The sequence below is a fragment of the Pongo abelii genome, chromosome 3, assembly GCF_028885655.2.
Source record: "Pongo abelii isolate AG06213 chromosome 3, NHGRI_mPonAbe1-v2.0_pri, whole genome shotgun sequence".
Classification (NCBI taxonomy): Eukaryota; Metazoa; Chordata; class Mammalia; order Primates; family Hominidae; genus Pongo; species Pongo abelii.
In genome coordinates this window covers 47,098,727-47,114,025 of record NC_071988.2, presented here as the reverse complement: position 1 = coordinate 47,114,025, position 15,299 = coordinate 47,098,727, and the positions used below count along the sequence as shown (strand labels likewise).

The 15,299-nt window shown below is 38.5% G+C and overlaps 2 protein-coding genes across 6 annotated transcripts in view; one reads left to right on the top strand and one right to left on the bottom strand.

Annotated features, from left to right (window-relative positions):
• The window catches only part of CORIN (corin, serine peptidase), a 269,106-nt gene that overhangs the window by 237,565 nt on the left and 16,242 nt on the right, over positions 1-15,299 (top strand). For all 5 annotated transcript variants that reach the window (XM_063723401.1, XM_063723400.1, XM_063723399.1 and 2 more), the window contains 2 exons: positions 2,818-2,867; positions 3,019-3,193. In XM_063723401.1, the coding sequence (XP_063579471.1) occupies positions 2,818-2,867; positions 3,019-3,193 (225 nt within the window). The remainder of the gene's footprint in view (positions 1-2,817; positions 2,868-3,018; positions 3,194-15,299) is intronic.
• Positions 3,132-15,299, bottom strand: part of ATP10D (ATPase phospholipid transporting 10D (putative)) — a 158,940-nt gene continuing 146,772 nt past the window's right edge. The window contains exons 25-26 of the mRNA XM_054553877.2: positions 4,318-4,364; positions 3,132-3,419 (exon numbers count right to left, since the gene is read on the bottom strand). Coding sequence (XP_054409852.2) covers positions 3,378-3,419; positions 4,318-4,364 — 89 coding nt within the window. The 3' untranslated portion in view covers positions 3,132-3,377. The remainder of the gene's footprint in view (positions 3,420-4,317; positions 4,365-15,299) is intronic.

Here is a 15,299-nt window from a genome sequence, read left to right as displayed (position 1 = left end):
TCACACTCTGGGGACTGTTGTGGGGTTGGAGGAGGGGGGAGGGATAGCATTAGGAGATATACCTAATGCTAAATGACGAGTTAATGGGTGCAGCCCACCAGCATGGCACATGTATACATATGTAACTAACCTGCACATTGTGCACATGTACCCTAAAACTTAAAGTATAATAATAATAATAATAAAAGAAAAAAAAGAGCTGTGTAGAGTCAGATTATGGAGCAAGAGTTTATCATTGGGCCTTTCTTCCATTTTTTAACTTAAGATAATCCAAATTTGTCATATCAGTAAAGAGTTTCCATAGATTCACTATTGCCTTTACATTTCAACATTGGTTGCTTTTATTTCTTCTTTCTAGATATAGATTTTTTTTTCCTCTTTTATTCATGATTACAGAAACTATCATGGCGAGGAGAGAGGAACTTGGGTTCTAATCTTGGATTTCTTTTAATATCTTATTCAAAATAAACCCTCATGTCTGTATTTCCTACAGATGCTACATAGAACTAGTTAACAGAGGGAAGTGAAGTAATGATAACTGAGAAAACTTGGAATGTCTAAGAGAGGAATAGACACAAAATGAAATTATAATCAAGTTGTCTTGAAAGTACACTTAAGTTTACCCTAAAAAATCATTGCATCTTAAACAGGGTTGCTTCCCTTGTCTATGGGTGGGGTGTAGGAGGAAGATAAATTAAGGAAATTTACACTTACTAAGCTCTTATTACTTTATAGGCACACAGCTAGGTAGTCTTATATACACTGACTCATTTAAACCTCATAATAGATTTGTGAACCATGGATGATTATCCAATATTTTACAGCTTGAATATTTAAATAACTTGCTCAAATCTCACAGCCCACAGATGCTAAGTGATAGAGTCTGAACTCTAAATAAATATGTCTGACTCTGAAGCTCATAAATGTTGCTACTTCTTAAGAATTTTAAAGAGGAAAACTAAAAATGGACCATTTCCTCTTAAAAAGTCTTGACATTTTCCTCATAGAACAAATTCTGCAGACAAATTTCTGGATATTTGTCAACTGAAGTACTTCCTCTAAAGCAATGACCTAAATCTTAACCAAGTGATTTGTTTCCTCAAACTTGTAATTCCAGAAAAAACCTTTCAGGTCAAGTAAATAAATAAATAAATAAATAAATAAATAAATAAATAAATAACTCATTCTAGATTGGGAGTTGGTAAACTTGGTTCTAGTCCTGGTTTACTAACTAGAAGTGTTATCTTATATAACTGCAATTTCCACTAAGAAGTTGGATGAATAGTCTTTGATGACTTTTCCTATTCCTAAGAGCTATGTGTTTTCAATCTAACAAATAACAACTAATTATTAAGTATTTCTTTAATACCAAGTTGAGTATTAGGCTTTGAGGGGATGTAGAAGTGAATGAGGGGATGTAGAAGTGTTATCTTATATAACTGCAATTTCCACTAAGAAGTTGGATGAATAGTCTTTGATGACTTTTCCTATTCCTAAGAGCTATGTGTTTTCAATCTAACAAATAACAACTAATTATTAAGTATTTCTTTAATACCAAGTTGAGTATTAGGCTTTGAGGGGATGTAGAAGTGAATGAGGGGAAACGAAGGCCCTCATCTCACGGAACATACACTATATGGGGTGAAAATAAAGATTACAAATTAGTAAAAATAATTTTAGACTTTGGTAAGTGCTGCAAATAAATTTAGAATAATGTAATAGAGAGTAAGGAAGAGAGGATTTTAGACTGTGGGAGGGTAGAAAGCAAATGAGCTTTTCCTGTATTACATAATTTATTGTATGCAAATAATTACACGTGCCCCTACGTAAATTTAGCAAGAAATGAAAATACAGTAAACCTTCAGAAAGGAATGTGGAAATTATATATTTAGGGTTGGATTTTTTTTTCAATCTGAGAGATCTAGGATTCTAAGTACATCATAGTATTTTTGAAAGTGCCAATATGGGTTTTTATTGTCCTTTTTCATTTACATTGAGGTTGTAATGTAAATGTTTCATGGTTGGGAGAGAACTTAGTGATTAAAATTTCTATCCCAAACTGAATTATCTTGTGCCATCACATTGAAAGATCCTTTAACAGGGACCATGTTCTTGCATTCAAAGTTGAATTTAGATTTTAGAAAATTCTTTTCCTGAACCCACAATTCTTGTAAATTGCACCTACTAGTTCTGATCATGTCATCTAAAGTTATATGAAATAAATTTAAGCTACTTTTCCTCTTGTCAACTTCTCATATAGCGGAAATTTAACCTTGAGAGTCTTGGTAAGACTCTTTTCCAGTCTAAATATTCCATTCCTTAATCTGTTCTTTAAATTTCTGAAGTCATATTTTACTCATCTTGGACTATTTCTCAACTTGTTTTGAGCACACTCCACTTTGTATAAGCATAAAAATCTGACATGCTGCCTCCTCACCACTGATTCTAAAAGGTACTCCCATCTCCCCTTGAGAATTGTAGTTTGAATTTACATTGTGGTGGTTCCACCAGCCAAAATGATGTGGGAAATTTTGTTAAAATAGTTGCTTTTCCCACAAATGTGAAATTAAATTATGATGACATTAAATAAACTAAAAAAATGAAGTATATATATTCCATATACTCCCACCTACAACATGATTAATATCTGACCGCACTCCTGCCTTGAGAATTCCTGCACCAAAAGGAATTGTTGCTCAGAGAATGTGATTTCTGGTGGTAACAGTTGGAGCTGTCTTGTTTTTCACTGGTAAAGTGTTTGAATTGAACAGGAAATATGTAACTTAATGTTGTACCATTTTATGTTTCCAAATCCAGGCAGTCTTGTCAGAGCAGAAGTAAAATTTCTCTTCTGTGTACTAAACAAGGTGAGAGAATTAGAGGTGTGGCAATGGGATATGAACTTAATTGAACTGGATTGGCTCAGGGGAAGAGTGATCGCTTGTAAGTGACAGCAAATAGCTAAGCATTTAGCAAGGTTTGGCATCAACTCAGAAACTGTCTTCTGCTCCTTGGTAGACTGTGGGCGCCGCCCTGCTGCCCGAATGAACAAAAGGATCCTTGGGGGTCGGACGAGTCGCCCTGGAAGGTGGCCATGGCAGTGTTCTCTGCAGAGTGAACCCAGTGGACATATCTGTGGCTGTGTCCTCATTGCCAAGAAGTGGGTTCTGACAGTTGCCCACTGCTTCGAGGGGTAAGCTGCACCTTTCCTTTTTTCCTTTGCCTGGATTTGATCACTTTGTCACTCGGGAATTCTCAGTGGCATATGTAACTCCATGAAGCCACATCCAGGCGAAAGCTACAGCTAATCTACTTCCCAGGCCTTTATCTTCCTAAAGTTTTCTATCCTTGATGTTGCCATCTAATATATGGGCTGCTCATTTGTTGGAAATGGCTGCATATTGCTTCCGATTTTTGTCCTAAGGAGGGAGAGAGAGAAAGAAGTTTAGAAGATTGACTCTATGCTACTATTAGTCTCTTTTCTAGACCTCTTAAATATATCACATATATAATAACTTAAACAGAAGTGATTTATTTGGATACTACAATGAGGTTTGGTTGCAGGCACAACTGGTGAGTAGTTTGGGAAGCAGAGTTAAAGGTATAATGTGTGTAATATGTGTGCTATTCAGAGAGAGAGAGAGAGAGTGTGTGTGTGTGTGTGTATATATATATATATATATATATATATATATATATATAAAGAGAGAGAGGTTATGTTATGCTATTTTATGTTTCCAAATCTAGGCAGCCTTGTCATAGCAGAAGTAAGATTTCTCTTCTGTGTGCTGAACAAGGTGAGAAAATTAGAGGGGTAGCAATGGGATATGAACTTAATTGAACTGGATTGGCTCAGAGGAAGAGAGATCACTTGAGCCCATCCAAACCAAACCAAACCAAAACACAAACAAAACAATGATGACAAACAAAGGTTTGTTTTGACATAATTGGCTCATGTGATTCTGGAGGCTTGGTGAATCCAAAACCTGATGAGGTAGGTGGCAGGCAGGAAGATCGGGCAAGAGTTGCAGTTCAATCTGCTGGCAGAATTCCTTCTTGCTGGAGAGGTCAGTCCTTGTTCTATTAAGATTTTTATCTGAATGGGTAAGGCCCAGCCACATCATGGAGTGTCACTGGCTTTACTCAAAGTCCGCTGATTTAAATATTAATCTCATAAGAAAAACACCTTCACAGAAACACATAGAATAATGTTTGGCCAAATATTTGGGTGCGGTAGCCCAGCCAAATTGATACATAAAATTAACCACCACAATATGCCTAAAGAGAGCAGAAGAATAAAACTAAGGGAAAACCTACCCCAAACTGATGAACATCACTGCAGGATCTCTTCCAGCTATCTGTTGCTATGTAATTTGTAGCAAAACAAAACAAACAAACAAAACCAAACATAAACAAAACAATAACAACAAACAAAAACTCAGACATTTATTATGCTCACTGAAGATTCAGACAAAGTGTAGTTGGTGTAATTTGTCTCTGCTCTGTGATTTCTGGGGCCTCAGCTAGAAGATTCCAAGGCTAGGGAGAGGCTGGCACCATCTGAAGTCTGACAGTAGATGCTGCCTGTTGGCTGGGGCCTCAGTTCCTCTCTGTATGAGACTCACTTCATGGTGGCTGGCATCCTCCAAAGCAAGCTTCCCAAAAAGGAAGCCAGGAGGAAGCTGTATTACCTTTTTTGACTCAGCATCCAAAAGCACAAAATGTTGCTTCTCATATGTGGTTGCCCAGAGCCATCAGTCACAGGCCCCACCTGATTCAAAGGGAAGAAACACAGACCTCCCACATCAAAGGACTTGAGGACAGGTTTTGAAAACCACCATGCTAGCCATTTTATTGTATTTATTTTTAATAATTTTACTTTATTTAAATGAAGTAATATTAAATAATAGCAAAAATTTGAGGCAAAAAATAATCCACAGGTCTATTACTTAATTAAATGGATACTTTTCATTTGATCTGATTAGTTTCTAGGAAAAATAAGGCAATTTCATTTTTTGCCTATTTGCCTGTTATTATTTTGTCGTAGCTTTGCCAATTATTGTGTGACCACTGGCCAATTCAGTGACTTCTCTGGACCACAGTTTTCTGTTATGTGAAATTAAAGAAATAATAATCCCTACCTCACAGAGTTGGTGCGGGCAGGAAGTGAAACAGTCTATGTAGAGCTTTAAGAACTATGCCGGGCATCAACCAGTAAGACACCGAAAGGTAAACTTTTCTTTTAAAAAAACTATTGCTAAAATCATGCATTCTACATTTTCCCTTAGCATTATGGCATGAGTATTTTTGCATTTTGTTAGCACTATTCTCCCACATTCATTTACCTTAATTCCTGATCATCCTTAAGGTAACCCCTGTTAGTGCATTATGAATATTCTCCCACAACCGTAAACACGTATCTTTTTCACAAGGCGTCATTGTTTACTTTTACAATTTGGAATAACACGCTATAATTCCGTTTGTTAGTTGCTTTTCTCATGTAGCAATATATCATGGACATCTCTCCAGGTCAACTGATGCAGCTCTGACTAATTTTTTTTTAAAGCCAAATAATATTCTATCTATAGATTTACTATAACTTTTAAAATTATTCCCCACTTGATGGACATTTGGTTTAGTTCCAGTTTGCTGCCATTTTAACAATACTGCAATAAATGTTCTTAAAGAAAATTACTCACCTACTGGTACTCTTGTTTGTAGAGGTTACAGTACCAGCACATACCTGTAGTTTCATAAGGAGGTTACACAGATGGATACATGTTTTATTCTCTAAGGGGCTAATCTAGTGAGGAGACAGACATTTAAGCAAGTAATTAGATTACAGTGTGATAGTGATTATAAAATGGAAATGTGTATATCCAGTTATTTGATTGCTATTTTGGGGGAAATAAAACATTAAAAAAATCAAACTAGCACCTTTGCTTGAGAGCTTTTAATGTGTAAGATCCAGAATTATTGGAAGAGTCTGCATAGTATGTCAAAAAACACCCTGGAATGTTATTGCTTTAGAAGGGGCCAGATGTTTCCAGATGTTTTTTCCAGACCTAATTTGTAACTCCATGGTAATAAGAAGGTTATACTAGCAAGAGTACATTCATCAAGAGATGATTACCTAAATGAATCCAACAGTTTTTTTCAGGGAACAGCACTCTTTATGTGCTAGTTAATCGAGTTTCATATCCCACTTTTGTTATTTCCACATGTGGTATCCAAGTTTCCTCTTTCACTGACAGATCTGTAAAGTTCAGGAGAAATCTTGCAATAGAGAAGAAATATGTGTTTATAATTAAGGGCATGTACATAATACTAAAGGCCTTGATAAGTTTCATGGAACACTAAATTTAACAAAACTGTCAAGAGAGGTCTAGTCTATCCATAAGAAGTTAGAAAATGCCCCACTTTAAACAAGCTTTTGCTTGAGTGTGGGCTAATAACCCTGATTCTATTTTATAAAATCTCCAGGGGAGCTGCAAACTTTTGGGAACTTCTAATTGTATGCCATACTGCCTTTTGGAGCTATCAATTACAGCAGTTAATGGGATTTACTTCATATCCTGATCCCATACTTTGGCAAGGCCTAGAGTGACCCATTGGTAGGTATCCTCAGCCTGTCTCTTTTTAAATTATATTTATGGGAAAAAGACAAGTTTGTTTTGCTCCGCTATGAAGAGGTAGATAAAAATCCCAAATGAAAATTTAAAATCATGAGATGGTTGACCAGATCAAGCCCCATATGTCCTAGTGACAATTCGCTTTCAAAAGTTCTAAGGAAGAAAGGCTTTGTCTTTCATGGGTAATTTAGCAAGCAGTTTTCCTGCTTTCTTCCACTTCTGAAAGACTTAAGAATGAACTTCCTAGGCTGGCACACAGCTAGTAATGGTCAGAAACATCTGATTCCTCTCCAGGAAACCCACGTGAAAAACTGTCCTCCCACTATATGACCACAACCCATACTCCTGCCATGTCACCCATGTCTTGATTCCCTCCACACCAGCTCTTCAATCCAACAAGATTTTTGGTTGTTGGCTGCACTTTCTCCCCTAGTATCTCAGTCCAAAGAGTCTCCTTCTTGCCTCCTTTCTTTTTCTTTCTTTCTTTTTTTTTTTTTTATGAGACGGAGTCTCGCTCTGTGCCCAGGCTAGAGTGCAGCCGCGCGATCTCGGCTCACTGCAAGCTCCGCCTCCCAGGTTCACGCCATTCTCCTGCCTCAGCCTCCTGAGTAGCTGAGACTGCAGGTGCCCACCACCATGCCCGGCTAATTTTTTGTATTTTTAGTAAAGACGGGGTTTCACCATGTTAGCCAGGATGGTCTCGAACTCCTGACCTTGTGATCCGCCCTCCTCGGCCTCCCAAAGTGCTGGGATTACAGGCGTGAGCCACTGCGCCCAGCCCTCGCCTCCTTTCTTTCCCTCAACTTACCTCATTCCTTGGGTTCATCCCTTCAGTCTTTTCACCAGAACCTTGGACTTCTTCCTCCCTAGGTTTTTCCAACACACTGGGCAGACCTCCAAAGTCAAGATCACATTTTTCCTTTCCTTTCCCTTCCTTTCCCTTCCTTTCCCTTCCCTTCCCTTCCCTTTCCTTTCCTATTTTTTTGGATGGAGTTTCACTCCTGTTGCCCAAGCTGGAGTGAATGGCATGATCTCAGCTCACTGTAACGTCTGCCTCCCGAGTTCAAGCCATTCTCCTGCCTCAGCCTCCCAAGTAGCTGGGATTACAGGTGCCCGCCACCATGCTCAGCTAATTTTGTATTTTTAGTAGAGATGGGATTTCACCATGTTGGTCAGGCTGGTCTCGAACTCCTGACCTCAAGTGATCCACCCACCTCGGCCTCCCAAAGTACTGGGATTACAGGCGTGAGCCACTTCGCTCAGCCCACATTTTCTAATCCTATGTCTATGCTCTTCAGGACTGAGGGAGAGCATTACTGAAGAATGCAGATTACTGCCATGCCTGACTTTCAACATCAGTTGGACCCTTAATATTACTCAATAATCTTCCACCTATTTCTAAACATCTCCCTCTCCTATTCCCACAGAACAAAATCTTTGTTCTTGCTTGCCCGCCTGCCCTGCTCTGGCAGTCTTTTAATGCACTGAGAAAAGGAAGTGAGAAGTTTGGTTTGACTTTTTATTACTGAGCTCATGCTGTGTCCTTCTGCCTACTTCTTTATCTTCTAGGAGTGTATGAACTGTGCCAGTCATTCACAATTTGTTTTTCTATTTCATCTACTCTAAGGATTTGGCCCATTCCCATCAATAGTAATGTCCACTAAAAGAAAAATTTTCCATTTTAGATCCATACCTCCCATGGGGTGCTGTTTCTCAGCATCACTGGGGACTGAGCAAGTGTGGCTTTAAAAATCCCTAGGTGACTCTGACCTTACCTCATACTCCCCACTGCCCTGCCCTCTATGGAAATGTTTTCTGTCACCCACTCCTCTCCACTGGAAAACGTCTGGGTCTAGGATATAGCTAGCAGGTGGCCTAACGTGCAATCCCATTGTTTTCGGGGCTTTCAGAAACTTGGAGCTCTCTCGTTTTAAATTGTTGTGGTTACTTGCCTGTGTCTTTCAGTCTTTTCACTCCCAACATACATGTCATGTATGTTGCATCTGCACCTGAACACCTGACCCACGTTGGAGAATATCATACACCTGTCTGCTAACTGAGGTCACATAAAATATATGATCATAAACCCCAAATGAGCATCTAACACAATCAGACACTTTCAATATACTTCCACAGTAAAGTCACTTTTCTACTCTGATTGTGAATAGACAACTATTTGACAGCTTATTCTCTGTCTCCAAATCTTTGTCATCCTTTACTGATCTCACCTTATACTTCATGAATAAAATAGATGCCATCATGTCTTTCACCTTGTCTCACCCCCAATTCCAACAAATCACCTGCCTCTTTGGCCATATTCACTGCTTTCCCTTGAGTATGGTGGAGGACATGTCTTTGCTCCCATTTTAAAACAAGCATATCCCCTTTCATCTTTTCAAAGACTTTACTCCTAAAGTTATCATTTTTATTTTGCATCATTAATTTATCTTTTTTTGTTGGATCACTCCCTTCAGCAACCATGCCATTTCTTAATATCACAAACTTGAGCCCCATTCTTTTGAATTCATATCCTTCTTCATCTGTTGCTCCATTCCGGCCACTATTCACAGAAAAATTCCTAAAAGAGTTTCCAGCAGTCACTGTCTACACCTCTCCATGTCCCACATTCTCTTCAACCCACTCTGGTTGCGATCTTATCAAGATCATTACAGAAGCGACACTTGTTAAAATCTCTAAGGACTTCCATCTTGCAGTCCAATGATGTATTTTCAGTTTTCAACCCACTGGAACCCTCTCTGGTATTTTATCACTATATCCTTCTTGAAATACTTTCACTTTTCTTCTAAAATTACACAAGAACTCCTTGTTTTCTTCATATGTCAGAGACTAACTTTCTCTTTTTTCAGCTCCTTTTTTAGGCTACTGAATGCTTTAGTTCCTAGGGACCAAATTCTTCTCTTTCTTGTATGTCTACACTCACTCATCTCATCACATGGTTTATATACCTGTCCCGATTTGAACAAATACTTGTTCATATTTGAAAAATATGAATATAAAGTATGTGAATATTAATATGAATATCATACTTGAATATCAAATCTATGAAATATTTGTTCATAACTTTTAAATTTATACCTCCAGCCCAGCCCAGATTTCCACCCAATCACCACCACCCACTAACTTCACGTGAATACATTTAACTGTGAAGATAAGATGTTCATTTGAACATGTAATAAACATCTTACTTTACGTGACCCAAACAAATCTATTGATTTCTCACTTCTCCCATTGAGCAAATAATTGTTGCTTCACAAACTTCCCCCATCTCAGTAAAAGGCATCATCCATCGGTTTGCTAATATACCAAACCTAGGAGTCATCCTTAATTCTTCTCACATTTACTTTATCAGTAAATCCTGTAGAATCTTCTTCCAAAAAAGTGGAAGCCAAGCATCTCTCCCATCTTAATGCTATAATCCTACTCCAAGCCACCATCATCTCACTTCTGGACTATTTATTTCCTAGGGCTGCCGTAACAAAGTATCACAAGCTGGGTGATTTGAACCATACAGTTCTGGAGGCTAGAAGTTCAGGATCAAGGTACTGGCAGGGTTTCTTCCTTCTGAGTGCTGTGAGAGAGAATGCCTGTTGCCTAGATCCTGGTGGTTTCCTGGCAGTTTTTGGTATTCCTTGGCCTGTAGAAGCAGGACCCTAATGTCTGCCTTCCTCTTCAGACAGTGTTCTCCTTGTGTGCCTGCCGGCATTATACTGGTTGTGGATTAGTCATATTGGATTCAAGCCCATCCTAATGAGGTCATTTTAACTTGATTACCTCCATAAAGTCCCTATTTCCTAATAAAGTTATAATATACTAGGAGTTACAACTTCAACATATAGATTTTAGAGGGACACAACCAATCCATAATGACTACTGAAACAGTTTCCTATTTGGCTTTTTTTGACTACTCTCTTGTTCCCTTATTACCTATTATCCACACAATAAGATAGTGAACTTTCTAAAATGTAAATCACACCATGTCACTCCCCTGCTTAAAACCCTACACTGGCTTCCCATTATAACAAGAATAAAATCTTCTCATTGGAGCCTATTAAGATCTAGTCCCAGCACTTTGACTGCGTCTCCTTCTAGTCTCCCATCACTCATTGGGCTCCAACCATACTAGCTTTCATTCAGCTCCTGAAATCCTCCAAGCTCATTGCTGCCTCAGGACTTTTGTATTTGCTGTTTCTGCAGTTTGGAATACTTTCACAGAGTCATAAAACTACTTCCTTTTCATTGTTCAAGTCTCAATTTGAGTGTCACTTTCTCAAAGACCTTCCCTAACCAACCTAGCCAAAGTGATTGCCCCGTCATATCTTCTATTACATTACCATAAATATATATATTTTTTACTTTTAAGTGCCTGAGATAATCTTACTTGTTTATGTACTTTTTTTTACTATCTAGTTTAGTGGAATGAAAACTCTATGAAGACATGAACTCCATCTGCTTTCCTCACTCTTGAGTTTTTATTTCTTTCAGCATGGCATATAGCAGCCACTCAATAAATACTTGTTAGTTGACAAGTCAGCCTCTTCTTGGTGTTTCTTAGTAATCATATCTGTAGTCATTTCAGTATGTAGGGCTGTAATTTGTCTCAAACTAGAAATGTTAACTCTTCTACAGAGAGTCAGTGATCTCACCAGCTCCTCCCATGCCTTGGACCGCACATCAATTCACCACTTCCAATGTATTAAGCACCTGTATGTTTTCATCACATAGATTAATCATCTGGGTATTGTCTGAGGATTATTCTCCTTGAATATAGAAATTGGAGGTAAAGGGCCGAGTGTGGTGGCTCACGCCTCTAATCCCAGCACTTTGGAAGGCTGAGGCGGGTGGATCACTTGAGGTCAGGAGTTCAAGACCAGCCTGGCTAAAATATGGTGAAACCCCATCTCTACTGAAAATAGAAAAAATTAGCCAGGCATGGTGGTGGGTGCCTGTAATCCCAGCTATTCTGGAGGCTGAGGCAGGAGAATCACTTGAACCCAGGAGGTGGAGGTGGCTGCAGTGAGCTGAGATCATGCCATTGCACTCCAGCCTGGGCAACAAGAGCGAAACTCTGTCTCAAAACAACAACAACAAAAAAAGAAATTGGAGGTAAAGTAAGCTTCAAATCGTTCTGCTTTGTCTTACTTATCTACAAACATTTAAATTATCTGCTACAGACAACAATTTTCCTCTTTTCTTGTTCTATTTTGCACATCATTTTGCCAAGAAGCCATTTTTATTTTTCCCACTTTGTTTCTTTTTAGACAAAGCCCTGCTCATTCAATAAGTAAGACTGTTGGACAATTACTTTGATTTCATGCCTTTCTTTTATGATAGACTTCAAAGCTCTGAGTTTTTTTTCCTTTTTTTGAGACGGAGTCTCACTCTGTTGCTCAGGTTGGAGTGCAATGGCATGGTCTCGGCTCACTGCAACCTCCGCCTCCTAGGTTCAAGTGATTCTCCTGCCTCAGCCTCCCAAGTAGCTGGGACTACAGGCACGTGCCACCACACTCGGCTAATTTTTGCATTTTTAGTAGACATGGGGTTTCACTATGTTGGCCAGTCTGGTCTCGTACTCCTGACCTCGTGATCTGCCAGCTTTAGCCTCCCAAAGTGCTGGGATTACAGGTGTAAGCCACTGCACTCGCCTGCTCTGAGATCTTTATGTAGTCACATTTACTGTTCAACTGATTCTTCATTTTCTTACATACTGCAATTATTTGTGATGGTAGTATCAGAATTTGGCACTTAAACTCTCCCAACTTTGTTGAGCCATGACTGCTTTAAGAATCTCTAGACATATTATCATAGCTTTTTCCCCCTAAAACATTCTGAAATCTGATTCTCGAAGGTCTAGAATATGCATGTGACTAGGCCCTTCTCTTGCATTTTTTGGAATCTAGCATAATAGAATTGTTCATTTCCTGTAATTTTGTCACTGACAGCTAGCTTTCTATCATATTTGAGGGATATATTCAGGAAAGAGCGCACATCTTCCTGCTGTCTGTCACCTCATAACTCACAAGAGTCTCCATCCATCCTACTACATGCTTTCCCTCCTGTGCCCAGTACCTAAATCCTTTTTGATGCCTGCAGACCCTTGTCTTTGTTTCAGAGAAGTTTAGTTGTAAGGATGTGGTGTAGCAGGTTCAAAGGACCAGCAAGTTAGTCTGTTACCCTCACTTGCTGTCTCTGTGACTTTAGATGAGTTGCTCATCTCCTCTGAGTCACTGATTTCTCTTCTCTAAAATGGAACAATGAATCCCTATTTACATCTCACAGTTGGTGTGAGGCTCATTTGGAATAAAGTGTGTAGAAACACTTGGAAAACTATTGAGATTGTATACTAATGAGACACCCAGGCTGCCAATCTAGTTTGCTTGTTGTATCCATTTTTAAATTTTTAGGTAGCATTTAAAACCACAGATACTTTGCATAAAATCCAGAACTTTGGCTTTCCTTAGACAATTGGAAGGTCAGATTTCACTGAGCACTCCAACGTGACAACAGTTTTCTGGAGCTGAGAGGCGGATGGCCCTCAGGATGGGCAGGGCTTGTGATGTGACACAGTCTGTACTTACTGAATTTACCCCAGCCACTTCATATATTTACTTTGAAGTCTCTATTCTAAAGTCTATTCACCAGATTTATAGCTGAAATCTACCAAAGGTACAAAGAGGAGCTGGTACCATATCTACCAAAACTATTCCAAAAAATTGAAAGGGAGGTACTCCCTCCTGTCTCACTCATTTTATGAGGCTAGCATCATCCTGATACCAAAACATGGCAGAAACACGACAAAAGAAGAAAACTTAAGGCCAATATTCCTGATAAACATTGATGTCGAAATCCTCAATAAAATACTGGCAAACCAAATCCAGCAGCACATCAAAAAGCTTTTCTACCATGATCAAGTTGGCTTCATCCCCAAGATGCAATGCTGATTCAATATAAAAAGAACTAGGCAAAAACCACATGATTATCTCAATAGACACACAAAAGGCCTTTGATAAAATTCAACATCCCTTCATATTAAAAACTCTCAATAAACTAGGTATTGAAGGAACATCCCTCAAATAATAACAGCCACTTATGACAAACTCACAGCCAATATCATGCTGAATAGGCAAAAACTGGAAACATTCCCCTTGGAAACCAGCACAAGACAAGGATGCCCTCTCTTACCACTCCTATTCAACACAATATTGGAAGTTTTGTCCAGGGCAATCAGCCAAGAGAAAGAAAGAAAGGATATTCAAATAGGAAGAGAGGAAATCAAATTATCTTTGTTTGCAGATGACATGATCCTATATCTAGAAAACCCCATTGTCTCAACCCAAAAGCTTCTTAAACTGATAAGCAACTTTAGCAAAGTCTCAGGATAGAAAATCAATGTGCAAAAATTGCTAGAATTTTTATACACCACAACAGGCAAGCACAGAGCCAAATCATGAATGAACTCCCATTCACAATTGCTACAAAGAGAATAAAATACCTAAGAATACAGCTAACAAGGGAAGTGAAGACCTCTTCAAGGAGAACTATAAACCGCTGTTTAAGGAAATCAGAGAGGACACAAACAAATGCAAAAAAATTCCATGCTCATGGATAGGAAGAATCAATATTGTGAAAATGGCCATACTGCTCAAAGTAATTTATAGATTCAATGCTATTTCCATTAAACTGCCATTGACATTCTTCACAGAATTAGAAAAAACTATTTTAAAATTCATATGAAACCAAAAAAGAGCCCATATAGCCAAGACAATCCTAAGCAAAAAGAACAAAGCTAGAGGCATCACCCTACCCAACTTCAAACTATACTACAAGACTACAGTAACCAAAACAGCATGGTACTACTGTACAAGAACAGAGACATAGACCAATGGAACGGAATAGAGAACCCAGAAATAAGGCCACACACCTACAACCATCTGATCTTCAACAAACATGACAAAAACAAGCAATGGAGAAAAGATTTCCTATTTAATAAATAGTTCTGGGAGAACTGGCTAGCCATATGCAGAAATTTGAAACTGGACCCCTTCCTTACACCTTATACAAAAATTAACTCAAGATGGATTAAAGACTTAGATGTAAAACCCGAAACTACAAAAACCCTAGAAGAAAACCTAGGGGATACCATTCAGGACGTAGGCACAGGCAAAGATTACATGACGAAAATATTGAAAGCAATTGCAATGAAAGGAAAAATTGACAAATGGGATCTAATTAAGCTAAACAGTTTCTGCACAGCAAAAGAAGCTATCATCATATTGAATAGACAACCTACAGAATGAGAAAAATAATTGCAATTTATTTATCTGACAAAGGTTTAGTATCTAGAGTCTATAAGGAACTTAAACAAATTTACAAAAAAAAACCCATTAAAAAGTGGGCAAAGGACATGAACAGACACTTCTCAAAAGAAGACATTCATGTGGCCAACAAACATGAGAAAAAGCTCAACATCACTGATCATTACAGAAATGTAAATCAAAACCACAATGAGATACCATTTCACACCAGTCAGAATGGCAATTATTAAAAAACCAAGAAACAACAGCTGCTGGCAAGACTGTGAAGAAAAAGGGATGCTTTTACACCACTGGTGGGAGTGTAAATTAATTCAACCATTGTGGAAGATAGTGT